The following is a 24,988-nucleotide window of genomic DNA, read 5'->3' as shown; positions in this document are numbered from 1 at the left end:
AAAATGGAAGATATTCCACACTTGGAGTACCGCAAATGGCCTAGATGCCACAGTGATGAGCATGGCACATATCCTGGAATACTTGGCAGACATGCTCCATAATGGCCTTTCCTACTCTTCCATAAAAATTCATGCTTCAGCAATTTCAGCAGAATACAATACTGATCCACCTGTCTTCTCTCATCCTCTCCTAAGGCAGTTTCTAAGAGGAATTAAAAACATCAATCCTCCAAGAAAACGACCAGTGCCTACATGGGACCTTAACTTCATGTTGGAAAAGTTGACTTTACCTCCCTTTGAACCAGCAGCATCTTCAGAGTTACAGTTCCTGTCTTGGAAGACTGCCTTCCTTCTGGCCATAACCTCGGCAAGAAGAGTATCTGAATTGCAGGCACTCATGGCAGTACAACCATTTCTTATTTTTCATCAGGACAGAGTCTCCTTGAGAACCAATTCTTCATTCATGCCAAAGGTGGTATCCAGGGTCTCATTGAACCAAGCTATTCACCTGCCTACCTTCTTTCCAAACCCACAAAACAAGGGAGAGAAACTTCTGCATACCCTGGACATTCACAGACAGTTACGCTACTACTTGGACAGAACTAAGACTTTCAAAAAAAACTGACCAGCTGTTGGTAGCATATGCTGCAGGCATTCAAGGAAAAGCAATTTCCAAACAGACAATTTCAAAATGGATAGGAAATTGCATTTGATTCTGCTACTCTTATGGAAAAGCTGTGCCAGGTAACATCAGGCCTCATTCCACCAGAGCTACAGCCACCTCCACAGCCTTCTTAAGAGGGGTGGCTACCAAGGACATTTTAGAAGCTGCTACATGGAGCTCCGTGCATACATTTTCCAAGCATTACAATTTACCCTTATATTCCAGATCCAGAGCAGGCTTTGCAACGGCAGTCCTGCAGGGCATTTTAGCTACACCATCATTTTCTTAGAGCCTACCACCCCCAGCTTGGCTATGGTATTCTACCCATATGTAAGGACTGCAGATGCATCCTTGAAGGACATAGTACAGTTTTGTACCTACCATAAATGTAGATGTCCAATAGGTATGCATCTGCAGTCAGGCTTACCCTCCCTCCTTCCCCTCTGTGGTACTTCTTGGGTACTTATCCCTCTTATAGCTAGCTGGGGTTATCTATTATGGTGTATTTGTTTTATATTACTGTGCATGTTTGCAATATTTTGTATTTTTACCAAATGTAGCCTTCCTTAGAGGGCACCTGGCATCTGGGGCAAGAAAAACTGAGGAAGATGGCGTCGGCTGACACTTTTATACCCCAGGCGCTCTGACGTCGGGGAAGGGGTGACATCAGCCGACGCCGAACCCAGACTTTGGAATCCGGCCGACCGAAGGGCTGCCTGAGGCAGGACAACCCATATGTAAGGACTGCAGATGCATACCTATCGGACATCTACATTTATGGTAGGTACAAAACTGTACTTTTTGGTGCATGCATGTTTTATTGGCATATTTTAAGCCTTCCTTTTTGGGGGCATCTGACATCTGGGGCAAGAAAAACTGAAGAAAATGGTGTCTGCTGCATCTTTTATACCCCTGGCGCACTGACGGCAGGAAATAGGCGACAGCAACCGACGCTGGACCTAGACTTTGGAATTCAGGCTGACTGAGGGTAGCCTGCCAGCAGGATAACCCAAGTGTAATGACTGCAACAGTGAATACACTCGAACATCTACATTTATGGTAAGTGTACACAACTGTACTTTCTGTTGGGTATGGCGAGATTCATGCATTTGTGTACGTGTTCGTACAGTGCATTGGTGTATGGTTCGGCGGTCATGCAACTATTCTCCATTTGCATGGGTGCCGTGAAGTTAGCCACCTCTGTTTTTAGGAGCCCAAAGTTAGCTTTGGAGAAGTTTTTCATGGTGGTTACCTTTGCGGGGGGGGGGATTTCCAAGATGATTAGTTTGTGGTTGGATCTAACCAGCGAGGAGTTGATTATTGGTGTAGAGCAACAATTACCCATGTTAGTAATGACCAGGTCAAGGATGTTGCTTCTTCTAGCGGGGTTAAGAATGAGCTGGTCCAGGACATTGGAATTGATGAATTCCGGGAAACGTTGGGCAAGTGTATTGGTACACGAGTAGTTTACCCAGTTAATGGAGGGATAGTTGAAGTCGCCCAATATAAATGTGTTAGGTTGGACCCTAATATTCTCCAGGGTGCATAGGAACGTGGAGTGTGAGTCTTGGGACATGGTTGGGGACCTATAGCAGGCTACAACCTGAATCGCTGCCTTACCCAATGTTAGCTGCAACTGAAGTATATCTGATGCGTTACGTTGGGCTACCAGTCTGGAGGTACGCACATTCTTTATGAATATGGAAGCACCTCCACCTTTGGAGATTCGGTCCAAGTTCTTAGGCCGAAATGTATGGAATGAGTTATAGCCTGGTAGTGCAGGGATGCTTTCTGCTGCTTTGAACCAGGTCTCATTTATAGCACAAATGTCAGTATTCTCCATTTTAAGGACTGCTTTGAGCGAGTCCATTTTGAGATTTAGACTTCAAGCATTGAGCAGCATGACCCTCAGACTGCAGGTGGCAAGATCCTTGGCCTGTATCCAGAAGCCCAGGTGTGACAGATGCAGGCTATATCTGGTAAAGCGTTGAGGTCTGTCAGTCATGTCATCCCAGGCAGACAGATGCTGGATCCCCTTGAAATGACACCAGAAATTTAGCCAGTTGTTGAAATCAGTCATTTTCTGCTTGTACTGTGGTTATCATTTTGAGTGATGGTAGGATGCTGCTCAGGGCTAGGGTCATAACTTCCTGAGCTACGTAAACAGAGAGCTCCTCCATGTCTCTTTTCATGTAGTCCAGGGAGGTGCATGTCAGGTCATTCACACCCACTTGTACAATGACAGCGTCATATTTGTACATGTTGTTGAGGGACCTGAGTGAGCATGTTATGTGGCGGATCCTGGCACCGGACAGACAGCTGACTGTTACTTTCTCCTTATTCAGCCTAGTGAGTGGGACATCAGTGTGCCTCACTATCAAGTCACTTATGACTAGTGTGTTGGGCATGCTGTTTTACCGTAGGGGCTTTGGTTGAGTCACCGCTGCCCATCTGAGGCCAGGTCCTAGTACCTCTGATGCCACATTCAGCCAAACCTAAAGATTCTTTCTTCCATGCCTAAAGCTTCAGGCTCCCAGCCCCCACAGGCCCATTAGCAATATCTGCTTAGACTGGCAGAAGATTTACTCCACATTGTAGCTTCCAGACAGTACAGTCCTACCAGACCACCTGCCCGTATAGAATCTGTGGTGAAAGAGGGCCCTCCCCAGGAATCCTCAGATTTTTATGATTCAGATGAGGATGAGCTAGCTTATAAAGACCAGGTGTTTACAATCTCATATGCTGATTCTGACTGAGGGCATTTTTTTTAACCTCAGCTTCTCCATTCCAGGACTTCATCTTTGGAAAAACCCTCCTTAAAATGCGGGCGTATTCCCACTCGGAGGCTCAGGATTAGATTCTGACTAAAGAGGGTGAGAGAATTTAAGCCCCCTGAGCATAAACCTTTAGTCATTCTTTCAGTACTGGAATTTGTGTATTTTTTTTTTTTTTTTTTTTTTTTTTCAGACTATTCCCTGCAGCCTGACTCACAATCACCTGCCTGCTCCTAGGTAGCCGGACTGGTTTTACAAGGACCTGGATTCCCAGAAACACATTTTTAGGAATCCTACTGTTTGATCCTGAAATGTTGACTCACGTAAGAGAGCTAAAGACAGCCCTTCCAGGTACCCATTGTCTAATAATAGACAGGAGAACCCTGGATCATTTTGGCAAAAGTATGTTTTATGCTGTCCTAGCTATGAGAACTCTCATTTGCCAGTTTTATGTGGTTAAGTACCAGGAAACACTGCTGGAGCACATGAAAGATAAACTGGAGGGGGTGGAAGATGGAGCTCTCCCCAGAGTACTGCTGGACATCTGCAGCTCTTTCCCAAGTTGCAAAGCTTTCTTTGCATTGTGGCTATAATGCTGTAGAAGCATTAAGCAGGGTGGTTGCTTCAGGATCCACCATCCGCAGGCATGCCTAGTTAATGGAGCAGTCCCTTCAAGACCATGTTAAATCAGCAGTTCTAGGTGCCCCTCTAGGCAAAGACTTTTTGTTTGGACCCAAAATGGAGACCATTTAAAAAAAAAAATGGAAGAGAAGGCTAAATCTATGCAGACTGTCAAGGACTTTCTGCAAGTTCAGCCACCAAAGTTTAGCAGAAACTATCCTACCAAGTCTTTGTTCTTTTCTCTCTCACAACAAAGGCAAATGGAGGGAAGAGGCTCAGAAAGGATAGGCCACCAGGGCAATGTAAAAGATGCCTACCAGATTCTACTTTCAGACCTAGTGGACTCCGGGCCCCAGGGAACCAGCAGGGAGTAACTGTGACTCAGCTGGTCCCCTCCCTGTCTCTGCCCCTCAAGTCCCACCCCAGTTTTCCTTCAAAGCCAGCAGAATGGTTAGCTTTTTTTTCACAGTGAATGGGTTAAGATTACCCAAGACAAATGTGTGTTAAGCACCATCAACTCAGGCTGCAAATTCCTTCGCCTCCCTCCCAAAGCCTGCTGGCATTCCTGCCATTCTTCCAAATAGACTAAAAGAAGCTCTTAACCAAGTAGGTCTACCTCTTCAATGGAATACTGCTGTAAAAGTACACTTCCAGGAGAAGTGAAGGGGTATGTTACTGATTTATTCTGGTCCCAAAATACAAAATGCTTACTTAGCAAAAGCTGCTAGCTCCAAAAGCATATTTGGTTGCCTTGGCTCTAAAAGATGCTTACCTTCACATTCTTATTGCAAGATCTAGAAGGAAGCATCTACACTTCACTTCAAAGCAGTTTAAAGTTATTGTCAGTGCTGTGCTCTTCCCTTTGGCTTATCTACTGTACCCAGAAAATTTTACCAAATGCCTGATTAGAGTAATAGCTCACTGAAGGACCAAGGGCATTCAGATCTACACTTGGCTAGAATGACTGCCTGATCCAAGGTAGCTCTGTAGAGAAGAGCCCTACAACAGACTGTTTTCTCCTCTGTAGGCTACACTCCTGAACCTAAAAATGTCCAATCTCTCCCCATCCAAAAAACTAGCCTTTATATGGGCCTTGCTGGACAGGCCTTCAAAGAGCTTTTCTTAGACAAGTAAATGCATCTTTCCTGACCAACTACTTCCGATCTCATGCTCTAAATTGTATTCCAGCATGAGTGATCCTTGGCTCTCTGGAATACATGGCTTCATGCACATTAGATTCCTGTAGCCAAACTTCACATGAGAAAAAATCCAGTGGAAAATGTTTGGAATCAGCGCATTCAATCCCTCGACCAATAAATTCTTCTCAGCTGCCTAAAAAGGTAATTTCAATTGTGAATCTCAGCTTGCAATCCTAACAAAGGGGGTACCTTTCGTGATCCTTTACCCAAACCAGATTCTGACCACAAAAGCCTCAGACTTTGCTTGGGAGCACACTCCAGCAATCTCCAAGCCCGAGGAAAAGGGGGAACAAAACTTTCAGAAAAAAACACAGATTTGAAGGATATTATGTTAATTTTCAAGGGCATCTTAGCTTTCAAGGCAACCAGGAACTGTCTAATACAACAGACAACACCTCAGTGATGTGATACCTAAACAAGTCGATGAGCGCACATTCTTGCCCTTTGTGCCTCTTAACCATGTCCCTGTGGGAAACGGCACAGCACCTGGTCCTTTATCTCCTAGTCCATTACCTGCAAGGGAAAACTAACTCTTTGCAGGTCAGATATGAACCCTCATGATTGGACCCTGAACAAGAGCATGTTCCAAACTCTTCTGCCTTACTCGGGTTGTGCCAGCAATGGACCTTTTTGCTTGCGAGTAAAAACTACCAGCTATGAAAATTTTGCACAGTCGCCAAACATCCAAAGGCCTGGAGGACTATCCTTTCCACGTGCAGGTCTTTTTCTTTATGCGTTCACTCCCATACTTCTCATCCTCAGGGTACTACTGAAAGTCAAGGAGAAGGGCCATGGATGATCTTAATTGCACCTTTTTTGTCACAGCAACATTGGTTCCCTCTCCTACACAGCCTGTGCAGAGAAAAACCATGACTGTTTCATCAATAGATGGATCTTCTGACGCAAAACAGTGGCTTGCATCATACACCCCAACCTCAGCAGCACCTTAAGACTGACAGCATGGCTAATCCACTGACTGCTTCCCAAGGCCTCTGTCTGGATGAGAAAGTAATGGTAATTTTTAAAAGAAGCCAGAAAACCTAATACCATAAAATCGCACACTTCAAAATGGAAAAGGTTTTGGTTTTCTGTTGCATGTGGTGCCAACAGAATATCTCTTCAACATTAGCAGAGACCACCTTGTGCTTGCCTACCTGTCTCACTTAATCAAATCTTTTCTCTTGCTAGTCTGTTAAAGATCACTCTTCTGCCATATCCGCTTGCCTAGCTAAGCAGCCTCTTATTTTCTCTCAACCCCCTATGAAGCAATTCCTTAAGGGAGTCGTTCACCTGAGGCCTCCCAGAAGAGCCCCAACCCCCCCCCCCCGGGGGGATCTCTAATTCATGCTGGAACAACTTACCCCCTTCTCCCTTTTAAGCCTGCTGTACAGCTGCCATTCAGTTTCTCTCCTGGAAAATAACCTTTTTAGTAGCAGTTACTACAGCTAGCAAGGTTTCAGAACTCCAAACACTCCTGCACTGAGCCTTTCCTCATTTTTCACCAGGACAGGGTTTCTCTCGGGACTAAATCCCTCTCTTGTGCAAAATATAGTTTCTGAATTTACCCCTAATCTGTCCATTAATCTCCCTGTTTTCCTTCCTTTACCACTAATCTGTCCATTAATCTCTCAAAATAGGGGAGAACGTAGTACTCCTTCATTTGATGTTCACAGACTGGACAGGATTGAGGAAAATATAAAAGTCCAGCCAACGTTTTATAGCCTAGGCTATCTGCAAGCACTCCATTTCTAAGTGTATTTAAAACTTTATTGCCTTTTGTGTACAGACATCTCATTCCACCAGAGCTACTGCTGACACTTGATCCTCTGTCCACACATTTACCAAACATTTTCTCCAAATCCAAGGCTGGATTTGTTTTTGTTGTCTTGCAGAGCATTCTAGCAGCACCTTTTTCTTCCAGCCTCCCACCTTCTCAGCTTTTGGAGTCATCTTGTATGGTTATTTGTGAAAACTGTGAAATACTAACCTAGTATAGTTGTGTCCACTTACCATCAACTTCTCTCTTGCTTCATGGTGGGATGGACATCCTCTTCCCTGCCATTTTCTAATGGTCCTCCATCTAGGTCTTTAGGATTCCTTCCTTTGCACAATTTGTTGGTGCCTTGTGCTCCAGTCCTGAAGCTTTTCTGTGTCTGTTGGGGAGGTTGGGGGAAAACGAGACCTATAAGATGATGCTGTCTGACTCTCGTACCTAGATGTCTTGATGTCAGGTGGGTGCAGGGCATCCAACAGGCCAGGTAGAGGGAGTAAAATCTCTGGTACCCTGGCCAGCCATGGACTACCACAGCAAGTAACTGCCCTTATTACTGCAACAATGAAGACTCTCTTGCATTTGGTAAGCAGATACAACTTGTTTTTGCCCTTTTGAAATTGGTCAGGAAGAATTACTGCAAGGTATTCATCATTCCCACTGCTGCAGTAGCCCTTGGGCTATGTTGATTGTTTCCTGCATGAGAAATGACAACCGGCTGACCAGCTTTAAAAAAGTCTTCTCCAAACTCCTTCACTCTGACTGCTTATTAGTTAATCCCAAGGAAGGAAATCTGCAGTCACACTGCAGCTTTCCTCAGTACCTTCTTGCTGTCTCAAAAAGAAGCATCTTTCTGGTTTCACGGGAGCAACAGTCTAAGAGCTTTCTTTCTGTCAGGGAAGTCCCCATTGGGGAACTCCTCCACACAAAAATGTTTGCCCTTTTAAGAAAGTTGAGATTTAATTTATTTTTTGACTAAAATCAATATTTCCCCTTTAGGAAAACCTTTTCTTTTAATTTTCCACAATTTTGAAAGTTTCCTATTGGGTGACACTATTTTTGTAGCTAGTTCTTTGTAGCTAGTCCTGTAAAATTTACACAATTAGCCTCAACACACACATTATGTACTGTTTGTATAAACTCTGAATTTTGTGCAACAGAAAAATTTACAGAGAAATTAGCAGGATTTTAAGTGCTGGTGTAATGCCTGTGTTCACGTTGTAACCACTTATCTGCTGTAATGATGTGTGTGAGAACAGTACTGACCGGAATTCTGTTCTACTTTTTACTAATTTTAAGGGACTGGAGAAGGTGAGTGTAAGCATGCTGCTTATGAACACTCTGTGACAGCTTCCCTTATGACCACATTGCTCCACTAGATTTACTGCTTTTAGTATAGCTTCCCCAGTTACAGTATGGGTTCTCCTGATCTGGCTGGCTCTTCCTGCAGTATCTAAAAAGAAAAAAAAAAAAAATCTTAACCAAAGAGTCCTTGCTAAAGTCACAGACTCTTATCTGTGCCTCAGCTGATAATGGCTACTACAGGTTCAACCACTGGTTGTTCCACAGACCAGTCTTGGCCAGCATGAGCTGGGACTTTTCCACATCCTTTTCAATTGATCAGTGCCTGATACGGGTGTGGAGGAACCATCTTCTCTAGGTCTGGGAGACATTCCAGGAGATTCTACATGGGGTAAGTGAGACAAAAGACCCATTAGACTAGGCATTCGTCCTTCCTTCAAGTTGGTCCTCTTCTGCTGGGAACTCCTATTAAGAAAAACAAAAAATTAAACATTGTTCTGATTAAGTTATTAAAGATGAGCTCCTTTGGTTAGACATGTATTGCAAGCAATAAATCCTGGTATACAGAAGCCTTTCCAAGTGGGTATCCTGTGTACAGTTACTCCCAGGGTGCTGCTGAAAGTCAAGGAGAAAGGGCAAAAAATTATTCTTGGCATAATTTTGCTAAGAAAACGCTGGTTTTCCCCTGCTTTGTAATCTAGCAAAGGAAAAGAGAGAAGTGCTACCTCAGCATGTGAACCTACTGTCACAAAACAAAGGGTCTCTTCTGCACCTTAATCTGAAAACTCTTAAGTGTGACAGTTCACTGTAATCCAGACAAGGCACTTGAATTCTAAGGGTGCTATTTGGTAGTCAGAAGTATAACTACTTGCACTGGAATAACAAGTCTGAGTAAACTAAAATGCATACTTGTGTATATACCAAGGTCAAGATGGGCCTTTCTTAAAGTATTACCTTTTCTCTGAAGTGTGGCAATCTGAGTTGATAAATTTTGAGGGAGGTAGAGGGGGATAGCCTCCTCAGCAAAATAACTTCAAAGGGAGAACAGTGATGTTCAACTTCTCATCTATTTTCCTATTTTTTTCTAATTCTTGGACTTGCAATGGGAAGCCGTTCTGAGGATGCTCTGAACATTATGAGGGAGGGTGGGAACCAAAAACAAGAAAATCCATACCTAGTAAACTGAAAATGATTCTCCCTCTGGTGCCTGTTCAGAGACCAAGATCTAAATAAAGCAGATGTGTCAGCAGTCCTGGACTCCATGTCAGACCTTTGCAAGACTGACATTTTAAGCACATCTCAGCCTGTGTATGTGTAGATTGTTTTATAGTTCGTCTTCAGTTAAGCAGTTCCCGAAAGGGGTCCTACACATTAGACTTACTAGAATAGAGAGTAATCCACTGCAGAATGTTTCAGAGAAGCTGACCCAAACACTGAGGTGCATCACATCTGCACCCTTCCATATTGTCTTGAAAGATGCTGTTCGTGATCATCACTTATTCTATAAAGGTCTCAGAGTTATAAGCATTGATGTGCATTACCTTTTATGGTATTCATCAGGATTTGGTATCTCTATGTATCCGTCCTTTTATCCCTAAAGTAATCTTGGAGCAACCATTCAAGCAAGCCATCCATCTGTTTGTGTTCTTTACCAACTCTCAAAGTAGGGGAGAAAGCCATCCATTCCCTGGATGTGCACAGGCGATTGAGTTCCTGTTTACACTGCACTTAAGAATTCTAAAAGACGGACCACTTATTTGTCTCCTTGGCAGTGTAAAGGGGGTAAACTAGCCAATAAATTCTTGCTAAATGGCTTGTATATGGCTTCTCTTTTTACTCATAAATCTGTTTCTGGGCATTTAAGAGCCCATTCCACCAGAGTCACTGCAGCCAGTATGCAAGCTGTCCTTGAGGCTGCCGCTTGATCCTTTTAGTCACACATTCTCTAGGCAGTACACAGGTGGGGATTGTCTCAAGAGTCAAGGCTGGATTCGTTTTGGCTATCCTGGAAAGTTTACTTTCCTAACACATTATCTTTCCTTCATCTGTCTGCCTTTAGAATCTTCCTAAGTAATAGGAACTGCAGCAGTTTTAGACTGTAACAATTTAACACACAAGTAACACCAAACTTGAATGTGTACAGTACATAACCTGAGATGTACACCCAAGAACAATGCTGACAGAATCTGGATGCCAAAAGTAAAGTGCAAGGGAAATGTAAAGCTAAGATTTGTTTACATATGTATGTATACGTGTGTATGGATATAGGTCATAGACTCTTAACTAGGCTTGAAGCCCAGGACATCACTGAGAAGCCTAGCCAAAAGTCCAAGGTGCCCCTAAGCACTGTCTAGTTACGTGACTTGCCCAAGGCTATACAGTAGGCAAATGAACTGCATCTCACAGTTGCAGTACTGTGCACCAACTGGCTGACAACTCTGAACACCTGTGCAAGTCTGGTCTGTGTGTGTGTTGTGCATACAAACAAGGAAGGCAAGCCTAGCATAGGAGGTTAACTGCATGTGTTATGTAGACTTCTTGTCCAGTCCGTTATTCATAGCCAGTTTATATTGTTTGATATATGTTGTGAATCTGTAGTAGAAAGAAGTGCTCAGTTGTGGTTATTGGGTAATACCCAACCAGTAACCTGTATAGGAGGGTCTTATTAATCAAATGCAGTTGATGTTTCATTGCTGTTCTTACTTTGAAATTTAACGTACATTTCAAACTACAGTACTTTTGGGGAAGTCTTTGTGGTTGCTGGTTTAATGTTTAATTGAACTGTTTGATAATTCTGTAAATGGTGCAGTGTCACATTATGGGTGTAGTTGAATATGCACTGTGAACCAACAGTGTTGTATTTTGGTTTTGATAAAAGGACCTGTGCTCTATTTTACTGGCTTGCATGAATCAGAAAATCTAACATTCTGTTGCCTGTCTACATAATAAAGGCATTATAATTGAGTGTGCAGAACACTATCTGTTTATGCAGTAATATGTACCATTATGCAAACCAGAGCTGCTTGTGCATGTGCTTAAATGTATAATTCTTCTGTATTTTTTGATGACTAGCTCAGACAGAGTCTGGTTGTGGTAATGTAGTGTCTGCAGCTCCCCGCCTTCCTGAGCCACAGCAGTATGAGGCACAGTTCATACGATTAAAGAATTTCCTTGCAGGTAAGTGTTCCTGGAAAATACTATAATTCTTGTATTATTGTGCAGGTTATGTGCTAGTATCAGCTTAATGAGTGTGTTAGGTTTCTTATTTTGTTTAGGCTTGTTGATTAGGAACACCTGTGTGGAGGAACCTTACAAAGGAGGAAGGGTTTAGCTCTTCCTTCTATGACAGTCATTTTATTATTGGGGTTGGGGTAAGGTGCAGGGTTAGAGTTAGCACCCATTACTAAAGTGGACAAGGGGCCTCTACTTGGTCTAACTTTGGCCCATACCCCAGCCCTAATCCTACAACTTACCCTAAAAAAATCTTCCTGTAACACTGTCACTACACAAGACACAAACGCGCAAACAAACACTCCCCTCTGAGTCTGAACAGTGTGCATACTTGTCATTGGGCCCTTGCACATTGCCTGCACTAATTCTACCAATGTTTCTGGAACTTCAGACAATCCATAGAACTACCCATATCAGCTTTTTTGGGACCTTGTCAAATGCTTTCTCCATGTCTAGGAATGCTTAGACACCTTTCCTCATTTTTAACTTCTCAACTATCTGTCTTGCTGTAAACATCGTGTCGGTTGTGCTACATCCTGACATGATCAGAATGTCTCCTCTCCCATTTTAGTTTCTACTAGTCTTGCATATTCATTTATCAGTCACCAAATTCAGAACTTTGATGTAGCGTGACAGACGTTTGATATCTCTGTACTGCCCACAGTTGTGAATGTCGCCTTTGATTATATTTTCATCCAGTTAAACCATGGGTTATCGGATCCAATCTGATCAGACCTCAACATAGACTCTGAAGCTTCTCTTATGCATGACTGTGACTCCTCTCTACCTATAATTCCTTCCACTCCACCTCAGATCTCTTTTGCCGCCTGAAGAATTTGGTCACAGCTACAAGGTCTCGTCGTATCAGTATCCTTTTTCTTGTGATTTCTTTCTATTATACTGTACTCTTCCCTATACCAAGAGATTTTTTTCTCTCCATTTTAGGTGCAGAGTTAAGATTAGAATTTAGCTTTAGCTTTAAAGATGGCGTTACAGTTGGTTTTTAGTAGATTAGACATTTAGGATTGACAGGTGTTGGTTTGTGAAGTGTGGAGTGTGTTTTCCACGATGTCCTTCATGGATGCATCTGCGGTCATAACAAATGGGTTGTCCTGTCGTCAGGCAGCCCTTCGGTCGGCCGGATTCCAAAGTCTGGGTCTGGCTTCGGCTGATGTCGCACTTCACCCGACGTCATCTCTGCTGGTCTTCAGGTATAAAGGCATCAGCCGACGCCATTTTCCTCAGTCTTTCTTGCCGCGTGGCGCCCGAAGCAGAAGCTGTTCGCAAGTGCCGGTCGGTCAGATCCAGAGATTACTACTACCGAATACTACTTCGAAGACTTCTAAAAGCTAAGTACCCCGTTGGGGACTCTTTCTTGCCTCAGCCGATGTCAGAAAAAGTCAATAACTGTTTAACTTGTGGGAAACAAATACCTCATAAAGATTTCCACTCTTACTGTCTGCCTTGCTTAGGCCCAGACCACGACGTAGCAGCCTGTTAGGCCTGTGCTTCCTTCAACCGACGAACGCTTAGGCGTCGGTCGGAGTTTGCTGAACAGTTTTTCGGCTGAGATTTTGCGTACATTATGCCGTCGGATCCTCCGACTACCCAAATTGTTAAAAAACGCAAAGAAAAAGACCGACACTCGCGGTCCGCGGTTTCGGCCGAAACCACGGTTAAGCCGCGAGTGTCTCGGTTTCGGCCGAAACCGAGAAAACTGGTCAATCTTCAGCCGAATCCATGACTACTACTGAGGCTCCTGCCCACACAGGCCCACTTCTAGTTCACAAATGCTTACTCTGGCAGAAGATTTAATATCCTTAATTAGGGGATCCCAATCTCACCCAGACAGGGCCTCTCAGCCCCCAGAAAAGAGACCTAGAGCAGAGCCCCCCGAGCCAGTGTCCTCTGATGATTCTGCGGATGACTCAGACATTACAGACCAGCCAGAGGCTCCTTTTTCTACTTATGAAGATTCCGATGCTGAAGAATCCATTCCAGCTGCCTCTCCACCAGAGGAATTTTCCTTTGGGGAAACCTTACATGCCATGAGAGAACAATTCCAATGGCAGGGACAAGATTTCTCAGATTCAAGAAAAGGCTTAGGACTTTTCTGCACTTACCACAACATAGGCCCTTAGCTATACCTCCTGTACTGCCTGTTGTGGATGATGCATTTAATGATGTCTGCACTGCTCCTGATTCTTTACCTCCAGCCCCTGTCAAACCAGATAGATTTTACAGGGTGCCAGACACTCATCACCACCTATACAAGGCCCCACTTGCAGACCCGAAACTATATCCCAGGGGCCTAAGGCAGTAGCCTCGACCACAGCAAAAACCCTATTCCTTCTGAAAGGGAATCCAGGTCCTTAGAGATGGGGAAAAAGTTTACACCTCTGCTACTCTCTCAGCTAGAGCTTTAAACTGTCAGTTTCACATGATCCAATACCAAGAGTTTATGCTTGATCAGTTAACTAAAAAACTGTCCTCTGATGAATCTTTAGATAAGAAATATGTATTAGAAATGGTGAATAACATCCAACAGGTTAGTAACCATTCCTTAAAATGTGGCTATGATGCACTGGAGGCTTCATTTAGATCAGCCATGACTGGCACAGTGATAAGAAGGCATGCATGGTTGAAAGAACAGGTCTTACCGGATCATGTTAAAGCAAAGCTATTAGATGCTCCTATGGATAAGGCCAGTCTATTTGGTACACCTGCCCAGCAGGTAATGAAGAAAATGGAAGAAAAGGCAAAATCTGTACAAACAGTTAAAGATTTCTTACAGGTTCAGCCCCCAAGGTTTAGCAGGAACTGGCCTGCCAAAAATTGGTCCTTTCCCGACTCCACAAGATCCCAAAGGGGCAGGAATAGACGCTCTAGAGGCAGAAATCAATCCAGAGGAGGTGCCTACAGAGGACGACAGTGGCAAGGCAATAACCGAGGCACAGACACAACCACTGCCACTGCAACAGGACAATCACAGTGACTTGGCTCTGACTCCGCCTACCAGGGAGCAAATAGCAGCACCATTAGGCGGAAAGTTAGCCTTATTTTCGAAAAATTGGCACTATATCACAAAAGACAAGTGGATTTTGCAAACCATAGACCAAGGCTACGGTTCCACTTCCACACCTTACCAGTAAAAAGAGGAATGCCAAACCTGCCTCCAAATCAAAAAATAGAAGCTCTGCAGCAGATAGCGGAATTAACAAAGATGAGAGCTGTGGAAAGAGTACCAATAACAGAACAGGGCAAAGGATTCTACTCCAGACTCTTCCTAGTGCCAAGAAAAGAGAAAAGTTGGAGACCTATTCTCGACCTGTCCATCTTAAACACATACATCATTGTCCCAAAATTCAAAATGCTGACCCTACAGCAACTTCTTCCCATGCTGGGCAAGGAGTGTTGGCTGGTAACTCTAGATCTCAAGGAGGCATACCTGCACGTCCCCATTCGACCAAATTGCAGAAGATACCTCAGATTTCTTGCAGGATCAGAGCATTATCAATTCTCAGCATTGCCCTTTGGCTTATCTACTGCGCCCAGAGTATTCACAAAATGCCTGGCATCAGTAATCGCTCACTGCAGAGTACAGGGAATCCAAATTTATCCATACCTGGACGACTGCCTGTTACAAGCAGACAACAAAAGCAAGCTGACAACAGATTTACAAAGGGTCATTTACTTGCTACAAGCCCTGGGATACACAGTCAATTTACAAAAGTCAAGGCTGATACCATCCCAAACGAGAACATTCTTGGGCGTGGAATTGGACACAGTAAAACAAATGGTATTCCTAACTGCAGAAAAACAAAAAGAGCTCCCTCTTTACTTCTTGGCATTAACAAAGCAGAACAAACTAACAGCAAGAAAAGTTCTGCAGGCCTTGGGCTTCATGGCATCATGCATAATCTTGGTCCCACATGCCAGACTGCATATGAGAAAGCTACAGTGGTACCTAAAGAATTTATGGTCTCAACACAGGCACAGCTTAGAAACAGAAATACCACTAATCCCATGCCTAAAACAGGAGTTCCTATGGTGGGCTCAAGCATGCCAGTCAAACCCAGGCTTACCCTTCCACAACATTCGAGCAAGCCAAACCATCACAACGGACGCCTCAGACCTAGGATGGGGGGCGCACATGCTGGACAAATGCGTACAAGGATTGTGGACTCAGGACCAGCGGCACCTGCACATAAACCAAAAAGAAATGCTGGCAGTAAAACTGGCAATCCAAAAATTCAGACCATTCCTCAAAGAAGGCCATTTGATGATAAGGACAGACAACACCACAGTCATGTGATGCATCAACAAACAGGGAGGCACTCATTCATACCCCCTATGCAGAATGACTTTGGACCTTTGGAAACTGGCTCTCAGCTACAACATCCAGTTACAGGCAATATTTGTACCGGGAAAAGAGAACACCCTAGCAGACATGTTAAGCAGAACCACCTCGGATGCTCACGAATGGATGCTACACCCGGACATCTTCAAGGCCATCACAAAGAAATGGGGAATGCCACAAATAGATCTATTCGCTTCCCCACTCAATCACCAGCTCAAAAAATTCTGCACAAGGACATTCCACCCACTTGCATGGAAGGTGGACTCTCTATCCTTCAGCTGGAAAGGCCTGACAGCATATGCATTTCCACCTCTTCCCTTGATGCACAAGGTACTACTGAAAATCAAAGAGGAACGTCCAAGGATAATCCTGATAGCTCAGAACTGGCCAAGACAACACTGGTACCCATTGCAGAGGAGCATGTCTCGGGAGAAAATGTGGTCAATACCCCTGATGCCTTTGATGTTAACTCAGAACAACTACAACATCATGCATCCAAACCTAAAAACCTTGCAACTAACTGCCTGGAACATCACATAGCAGCAACTAACCCAGACCTTTCCCAAAGGGTTAAAGACATTATCCTTGAAGCCCGCAGACCTTCAACAAGAAGGAACTATGCAGGAAAATGGAAAAGGTTTGTCATTTGGAGTACTGAAAGAGGAAAAGATGTGTCGAACATAGATATTGCTAACATTCTGGAGTACTTGGCAGAGCTTCTACATACAGGCCTGTCCTATTCCTCCATCAAGATACATGCATCAGCTATTTCAGCAGAATACAGCTTTGATCCACCTGTCTTTTCACATCCTCTACTCAGGCAGTTCCTCAGAGGGATCAAGAATGTAAAACCTCCTAGGAAACCACCATTACCAGCATGGGACTTGAACTTTGTGCTAGAAAAGTTGACGCTCCCTCCGTTTGAACCAGCAGCAACAGCAGATCTACAACACCTGTCATGGAAAACTGCTTTCCTACTGGCAATTACCTCAGCAAGGAGGGTTTTGGAACTACAGGCCTTAATGGCAGTGCAACCCTTCCTAATCTTCCATCAAGATAGGGTGTCCATGAGAACTAATCCTACATTTATGCCTAAGGTGGTATCCAGAGTGTCTTTAAACCAGGCAATCCACCTACCTACCTTCTTTCCCAATCCACAAAACAGAGGGGAAAGAATACTGCATACCTTGGATGTACATAGACAGTTACGCTACTACCTGGACAGAACCAAAAGTAACAGAAAAACTGACCAGCTTTTTGTAGCCTATGCAACAGGAAGGGAAGGAAAAGCAATTTCCAAACAGACAATCTCCAAATGGATAGGAAATTGCATAAGATTCTGTTACTCCTACCATGGAAAACCAATTCCACAGAACATAAGACCTCATTCTACAAGGGCTACAGCCACTACCACAGCTTTCTTACGAGGCGTGGCAACCAAGGACATTATTGAGGCGGCTACTTGGACCTCCGTGCATACATTTGCCAAGCATTATAATTTACCTCTATACTCTAGATCCCGAGCAGGGTTTGCCACTGCTGTACTGCAAGGGATCCTAACTACACCATAATTTTTCTTCCTCCTCACCTAGTTTGGCTATGGTATTCTACCCATTTGTTATGACTGCAGATGCATCCATGAAGGACATAGTACAGTTTTGTACCTACCATAAATGTAGATGTCCGAACTGGATAGCATCTGCAGTCAGGATTACCCTCCTCCTTCCCTCTGTGGTACTCCTAGGGTATTTACCCTCCTAATAGCTAGCTGGGGAGTCTCTTATGGTGTATTTGTTTGTATATATGTACATACATGCTTATTTTTGTGTTTGCCTTCTACTTTTTTGGAAACATTGGCATTTATCCAAAATTTAGCCTTCCAAGAGGGCAACTGGCATCTGGGGCAAGAAACACTGAGGAAAATGGCGTCGGCTGATGCCTTTATACCCGAAGACCAGCAGAGATGACGTCGGGTGAAGTGCGACATCAGCCGAAGCCGGACCCAGACTTTGGAATCCGGCCGACCGAAGGGCTGCCTGACGACAGGACAACCCATTTGTTATGACTGCAGATGCTATCCAGTTCGGACATCTACATTTATGGTAGGTACAAAACTGTACTTTATAGGCATTACTATAGTATTTTGTAGGTTTTGGGATAGTGTATTAGCTATCATGTATGATATACTTCATAATGTGTGTTCGTTTCTCTTGGATAGCTGTGATAGTTTTCAATTGGTCAGATAGCCAAGCATTTAAAAAGTGTTCCGAATGTGGACAGGAACTTCTCCACCAGGATCCACATACGCTGTGTGTTAGATTGGGTGCTGCTGATCTTAAGAAACATTGTGAAGCGCTTGCTTCTTTAGCTCTAGTGCTCTTCAGACCAGGAGGGAGAAACTCTTATTCAAAGGGCTTCTCCCTCCACAGGTTCTGCAATACTTGCTTCCACTTCCCTGCAGCATCCTCTCCAGCCAACAAACATAACAGGCCTAAAGACAAACACAGAGAGAAAGAAGATAAGTTGGACTCAGGTTGAGGAGGTATTCCCTGGATCAGACATTGCTGTCTGGTCTGGATCTGAAAAATTCCTGATGGTCTGAGTCAATTGTTCCTCAGATCCATCCCTCACCTTCTCTGTCCCAGTTGTCTGATTGTCTCCTAACCTGGTGAGTCCGAGGCTACACTTACCATCCTGCAGAAGTGGAGGTAATTGAGACCACCTTTTGGTTGCATCTACACAGTCCTCCAGAAGCCTTACTGAACAAGATGTCCACAGAATGAGGAAGTTCCTTAAAATGCAGATCCAGCTCAGGGTTCTGTCAGTACTGTCACCTGGTAACATGTTGAGTCTTTGACCAGCTATCAGTCCTTTTACTACTCTGGTCCCAGACTGCCCTTTGGATATGACTGTCTTTGATCTGATCTGTCCCAGAGCACCTTTGCCTGAGCAGACAGTCCAAGTTACTTCGACTCAGCTTCCCTTCCTCTTTCAACTCTGATGTGTTCTGATCCAGAAGAAACTGGGGATCGAGGGAATGGGTCAACATTAAAGTTGATCCTTCCACTCGGAGCCTCAGCTGAATAGCTCTGCTCCTAGGTCAGCTTTGGGATCGAGAACTATTGGTTCTGTGGTGTCTAGCCTGTCTGAGGATAGGAAGCCTATGGAGCCAGTGGTGACCTCTGCCTTTGAGGCTTTTGAAGGGGTCCTATTGATGATGAGGGAAACTTGCACTTCCATCTAATTCGGTTACATCTGAACCACCGGTAGGAACTGGCTTTTACTTCCCAGCTCCTTGTAAGACGGGGACAGTCAGTCTGTACCTCAGGCTGCATGTTGCATTAGGACAAAGTCTGATTCAGAGCCTTCTAACCTCCCATTTGAACTATTTCAAAAGAAACAGATCTGCATAAGCTCTTCTCCAGTATCTTTCACTGAAGAGAGACTTGCATGAAGGCAACGGATCCCCCTCGGAAGATGTTTCCTTTGGTTAGATACAAGGGGGGGGGGGGGTCAACTGGTAAACCTTCACCAGACAAATCTGTGTTCCGTAGAAGCCTTTAGTTCCAGTTCAGCATCGTCCTTGGTGGTACCAACGCTCACTGACCTTGTTGCTCAATCGGCTTGGAAGAACCCTGATGTAGTGGAACCCATTCCCAAGAAACTTGATGGGAAATTGGCAGCAAAGGAAAGAAAGCATTGGAACAAAGGTCACCAGTGACTGCAGTAGTAGCAACAGCCTCTAAAAAGGAACTGTTGGAGGAAAGTTCCTTGGTCCATCTCCATAACAGGAAGTGTAGCGCTACGGACTGGGTTGTGAAACAGCTGTATACTTCAGCAGCGTTTACACTTGTGCTGAATTATTAAACCCATGTCATCAGATTTCAGAGGGACCTGGCCAAAGAGCTTTCCAGGTATCTCTCTGATAACCCACCTATGGATGTTCAGAAGACCATGGACTCCTGCCTTTCTACCATTCAGTCTACTTCCAACATAGCATGTGACTGCTTTCCAACACAGCTGATAGCAAGGGTAGAGCAGCAGGTACCAGCTTCACTGTACATCTGCACACCTGGATGCATCTCTGATTTTTTGCAGAAAGCTTTGACATCCTTAGAGTGCCCCCTTTCTTGCCTCCTGTCTGTTTGGACCAAAAGTAAGACACGTTAAACAGGAGGCAGCAAGATTGTAAGTCTCTCTGCAGTGGGAATCTGTTTCTCCACCTCTTAAAGAACCTTTTGTAGGAGTCGGAGGGCTGTCAGTGTGGGTCTGTAAGTTGGAGTTCTTTTGACAGTCCTTGGTATAGAATTTCTTATGGATGGGCCAGAGGCAGCTACAGTGGATGTTGCCCTAGAAGCAAAGGCAAATCACACAACGAGGGCTTTCACACTCCATTTACGGAGAAGCCGTTTCAGTGCTCCTGAAGGGTTGCCTGACTGCTGCACTCTTAAGGCTGTTTGGGGTGGGTTACTTGTCTCTGCACCCATGAGCCTGGCAAAGCATAACAGATTTTTTTGGTACTAAACATAATTTCCAGAAGCTGTTTGATATGCTTTCCCCTTCCTCCTGTAAAGAAGAAATTTCCCAATATTCACCCAGTCAGTGGGAACTCGCAGCAGCAGAAGTTTCCAAGCCACTAAAAGTCATTCAGCCAGTCCCCAAAGATCAGTTATGAGTCCAAAGTCTACTCGAGGTTCTTTTTAGTACCAAAGAAAACTGGGAATCTCAGACCCATGATGGCCGTGAGCCACCTAAACCAATGTATGAAGCGGTCTGAATTCAGAGATGGCCACAATTCAGCCCATTTTTCATCTCCTGAGGAAGGACGATTGAGTGTGATCCTTAGATCTCCCGGATGCATGCTATCATGTGGTTATAGAGAAGCATTCAGGGAGATTCCTGTGTTTCTGACTGGGGGCCAGTTCTCATCAATTCAGAGCCCTGCCTTTTTGTCTCACCACTGTCTACTGGGTGTTTGCCAAGAGAATGGCAGAAGCAGCTTCTCTTCGCCTGCTAAGGATCCATTTCCCCTACCTCAACGATTTACTCCTAACCATTACCTCAAATTATTTTTTTCTCCACTTGATGCAAGATCTGGGGATCACAGTCACCCTAACCAAAAATCATCTTACCCCTATGCAACAAATGAAATTTATTGGATGGTACTTGGATTCAAATTTACAGATCATCAATCTTCCCCATTCCAGAGTGCTGTCACCTCATAGCGAGACTGGATGTTCTTCGTGTTTCACTGTTGCAGTCATTACATTTGGGTTAGCTGCTTGCAGTAGCCCCCAGTTGGCCTGATTAACAAAGTCTTGGGTCCTGCGTTGGTTGATGTCCCTTCTTCCATGATGTCAGGTCGTCGGGGATACAAAACATGCAGCCAACGCCATTACATCAGTCTTTCTTGCTGTGCGGTGCCCGAAGCAGAAGCAGATGTCCTTCAAGAATGCAACTGCAGTCCTTACATATGGGTTGTCCTGCCTCAGGCAGCCCTCGGTCGGCCGGATTCCAAAGTCTGGGTCCGGCGTCGGCTGATGTCACCTCCTCCCCGACGTCAGAGCGGCTGGGGTATAAAAGCATCAGCCGACGCCATCTTCCTCAGTCTTTCTTGCCACGCGGTGCCCGAAGCAGAAGCAGTTCGCAAGTGCCGGTCGGTCAGCTCCTGTGTTTTACGTATCCGAAGTCATCAAAAAGCTAAGTACCCCGTTGGGGAACCTTTTCTTGCCTCAGCCGATGTCAGAAAAAACTGAAAAAGTTAATAACTGTTTGTCTTGTGGTAAACAAATACCTCATAAGGGCTTCCATTCTTACTGCCTCCCCTGCCTTGGCCCAGACCACGACGTCTCGGCCTGTGCCGCCTGTGCTTGCTTCAATAAGCGCACACTCAGGCACCGGGCAGAGTTTGCTGAAGACTTTTTTGGCGATAAATATTCTTATAACATGCCGTCGGAACAACCAACACCACATATTTCCAAAAAACGGAAAGACCGGGACCGACATTCTCGGCCCACGACTTCTACCGACACCACGCCAAAAACTACCGCGAGTGCATCGGTCTCTTCTGAGGCGGTTGTTCCGCCGTTCCGGACCGACGACACTGCTTTACCGATCACTCCGGCCCCGGAACCTGCGCCGGTGCCGGTTGTTGATTTTCCTCCAGAAACTGAAGCCCAGGATTTGCCTGAGAGCATACTCGTGGACAAGATGACTCCAGCACGTGGGGCAGCTAGGCCCCCTATGTCTATCAAGGCCTACACACATGCTAAGGCTGCCAGCCAGGCTAAGTCTCACCCTCCTAAAGCTTTGCCTCAGCCCACTACTGATAAACAAATTATGACTTTAGCTGCAGATTTAATTTCCTTAATCGGAGGCTCCCAGGCCCATCCTGACAGAGGCTCTCGGCCACCTTCTGACAAAAGGCCCAGGGTTGAGCATACAGACACCCCTTCTTCAGATGAAGCCTCTGGTGACTCTATCACTCAGATACCCAGGAAGAGTCCTTCCAGGTCTACGAGGATTCTGATGCGGAGGAATCTATTCCTTCTGCCTCTCCTCCTGAGGATATTTCTTTTGGGGAAATTCTCCACTCCGTGAGAGAGCATTTTCAGTGGCAAGGTCAGGAATTCTCCGACTCCAGGAAGCGGCTTCGTACCTTCCTTAAGCTTCCCCAACACAGGCCTTTAGCTATACCTCCAGTGTTAGATGTACTGGATGATGTGCACTCAGATTCGAGTGCTTCTCCTGATTCTCTCCCCCCTGCTCCTGTCAAGCCGGACAGATACTACAGGGTTCCTGAGACTCACAAACATTTATTTAAGGCCCATTCTGTTGATCTAGAAACAATTTCCCAGGGGCCCAAAGGGGTGGCCACATCCTTTGCCCTCAGACAGGGAAGCTAGGTCCCTGGAGAGGTGGGGCAAAAAAGTTTATACCTCAACCACACTTGCCATGAGAGCCCTTAATTGCCTTTTTCATATGTTTCAGTATCAGGATTTCTTGATGGATGATTTGCAGAAAACGTTAACCTCTCCTGAGCCTTTAGATAGAAAGGCCTTGCAGGAATTGGTCCATAACACTCAGCAGGTTAGCAATCATTTTCTTCAGTGTGGTTATGATGTATTGGAAGCTTCATGTAGGGCAGCTATGACAGGGGCAGTCATTCGTAGACATGCATGGTTGAAAGAACAGGCATTGTCAGATCATGTTAAAGTAAAGCTTCTAGATGCACCTCTGGAAAGACACAAGCTATTTGGTGCTAATGCTCAGGATGTGTTGAAATCAATTGAGGAAAAGGCTAAATCAGTGCAAACAGTCAAGGATTTCCTCCAGGTTCAGCCACCAAGGTTCAGCAGGAATTGGCCTTCTAAGAATTGGTCCTTTCCAGACACTGACAAGTTTCAAAGGACACCATCCTTATCTTAGAACCTACCACCCCCAGCTTGGCTATGGTATTCAACCCATATGTAAGGACTGCAGTTGCATTCTTGAAGGACATAGTACAGTTTTGTACCTACCATAAATGTAGATGTCCAATAGATATGCAACTGTAGTCAGGTTTTCCCTCCCTCCTACCCCTCTGTGTATTGGGTCCACTTCCCTCCTTTTATACTTAGCTGGGGATATCTGTTATGGTGTATCTGTTTATTGCTATTGTGTTTGTCTGGAATTTTTTATCCAGTTCTAAATTTAGCCTTCCTTGGAGGGCACCTGGCATCTGGGGCAAGAAACACTGAGGAAGATGGCGTCGGCTGATGCTTTTATACCCCAGCCGCTCTGACGTCGGGGAGGAGGCAACATCAGCCGACGCCGGACCCAGTCTTTGGAATCCAGCCGACCGAGGGCTGCCTGAGGCAGGACAACCCATATGTAAGGACTGCAGTTGCATATCTATCGGACATCTACATTTATAGTAGGTACAAAACTGTACTTTCGCAAGTGCCGGTCGGCAGACTCCTGAAATTTTCTATTTCGAGTTTCATAACCAGTCTTCAACTAAAGTTAAGTACCCCGTTGGGGAAACCTTTTCTTGCTCTTTACCGATGTCAGTAAAAGTTAATAATTGCATTACTTGTGGAAAGCAAATACCTAATAAAGATTTTCATTCGTACTGTATTCCTTGCCTAGGCCCTGACCACGACGTACCTTGCTGTCAGTTTTGTGCTTTATTTAATCAGCGCACTATCCATCATCTGTATATTTTCACCTCTAAATATTTTGGTTATGTTTTTAATTATCCAGAAATGTCGGATAGCCATCCGACTACCGGGATTCCAAAAAAACGCAAAGATAAAGACAGAGACAGGTTGCCGAGGTCCAAAACTGCCGACAACGCTTTTCCTAAGCTAGTCGCCAGTTCGCCGGTACTCAGGGAGGTGCTTTCGCAGCCCCTGATACCTGCTACTTCTGATTAGCAGGCCTCTACTGAGACCCATTTGGAGTCCGGTATGCCACAAGATGCTTCAACTATGGAACTTGCGGATGTCTCTACCTTGGATGGGTCCGGAGCCACTGTGCAGGCACCGACTTCCGAGAGTGTATTCAGGCCTACGGACTTGAATATTAAACAGACGCCTCCTTCTTCATTTATGCCTAAATCTCGAACCATGCCTAAAAAACTGATGCCCAGGCCGCATGCTCAGGCCTCTATGCCTAAAAAAACAAATGACAAGAATGGCTGAAGATCTTATAACTCTAATCGGGGGAAGCCAAACCCCACCACCCCTTCTAAGAGACCTAGGACTGAAGTTATTTATGATTCTTCTGACCAGGATTCTGTTTTTTCTGATTCTTCTGATGATCTGGATTTGCCCTTACCTACTTATGAGGACTCTGCTTGCCCTCCAGAGGATTTTTCTTTTGGTGAAACCTTACATACTCTGAGGGAGCATTTCCACTGGGAAAGCCAGGATTTTCCTGATTCAAAAAAGAGGCTTAGGGATTTCTTACTCCTGCCTCAGTGTAGGCCTTTAGCTATTCCTCCTGTACTAGACATTGTTGATGATGCTTTTTCGGAATCTAGTTTGGCCCCCGATTCTTTGCCTCCTGCTCCCAGAAAACCTG

The 24,988-nt window shown here is 44.8% G+C and overlaps 2 protein-coding genes across 2 annotated transcripts in view; one reads left to right on the top strand and one right to left on the bottom strand.

The window, feature by feature from the left end:
• POF1B (POF1B actin binding protein) overlaps positions 1-24,988 on the bottom strand; it is a 1,182,022-nt gene that overhangs the window by 682,914 nt on the left and 474,120 nt on the right. The gene's annotated exons all lie outside the window — the stretch shown is intronic.
• Positions 1-24,988, top strand: part of TAF5L (TATA-box binding protein associated factor 5 like) — a gene marked incomplete at its 3' end in the record, with an annotated part of 232,946 nt that overhangs the window by 109,684 nt on the left and 98,274 nt on the right. The window contains 1 exon segment of the mRNA XM_044057754.1: positions 11,404-11,508. Within this exon segment, the coding sequence (XP_043913689.1) occupies positions 11,404-11,508 (105 nt within the window).

The sequence above is a fragment of the Protopterus annectens genome, chromosome 15.part0, assembly GCF_019279795.1.
Source record: "Protopterus annectens isolate FY-2018-M chromosome 15.part0, PAN1.0, whole genome shotgun sequence".
NCBI lineage: Eukaryota > Metazoa > Chordata > Ceratodontiformes > Protopteridae > Protopterus > Protopterus annectens.
The sequence above is the reverse complement of the archived record's forward strand: the minus strand, read 5'-3'. Positions and strand labels throughout refer to the sequence as shown.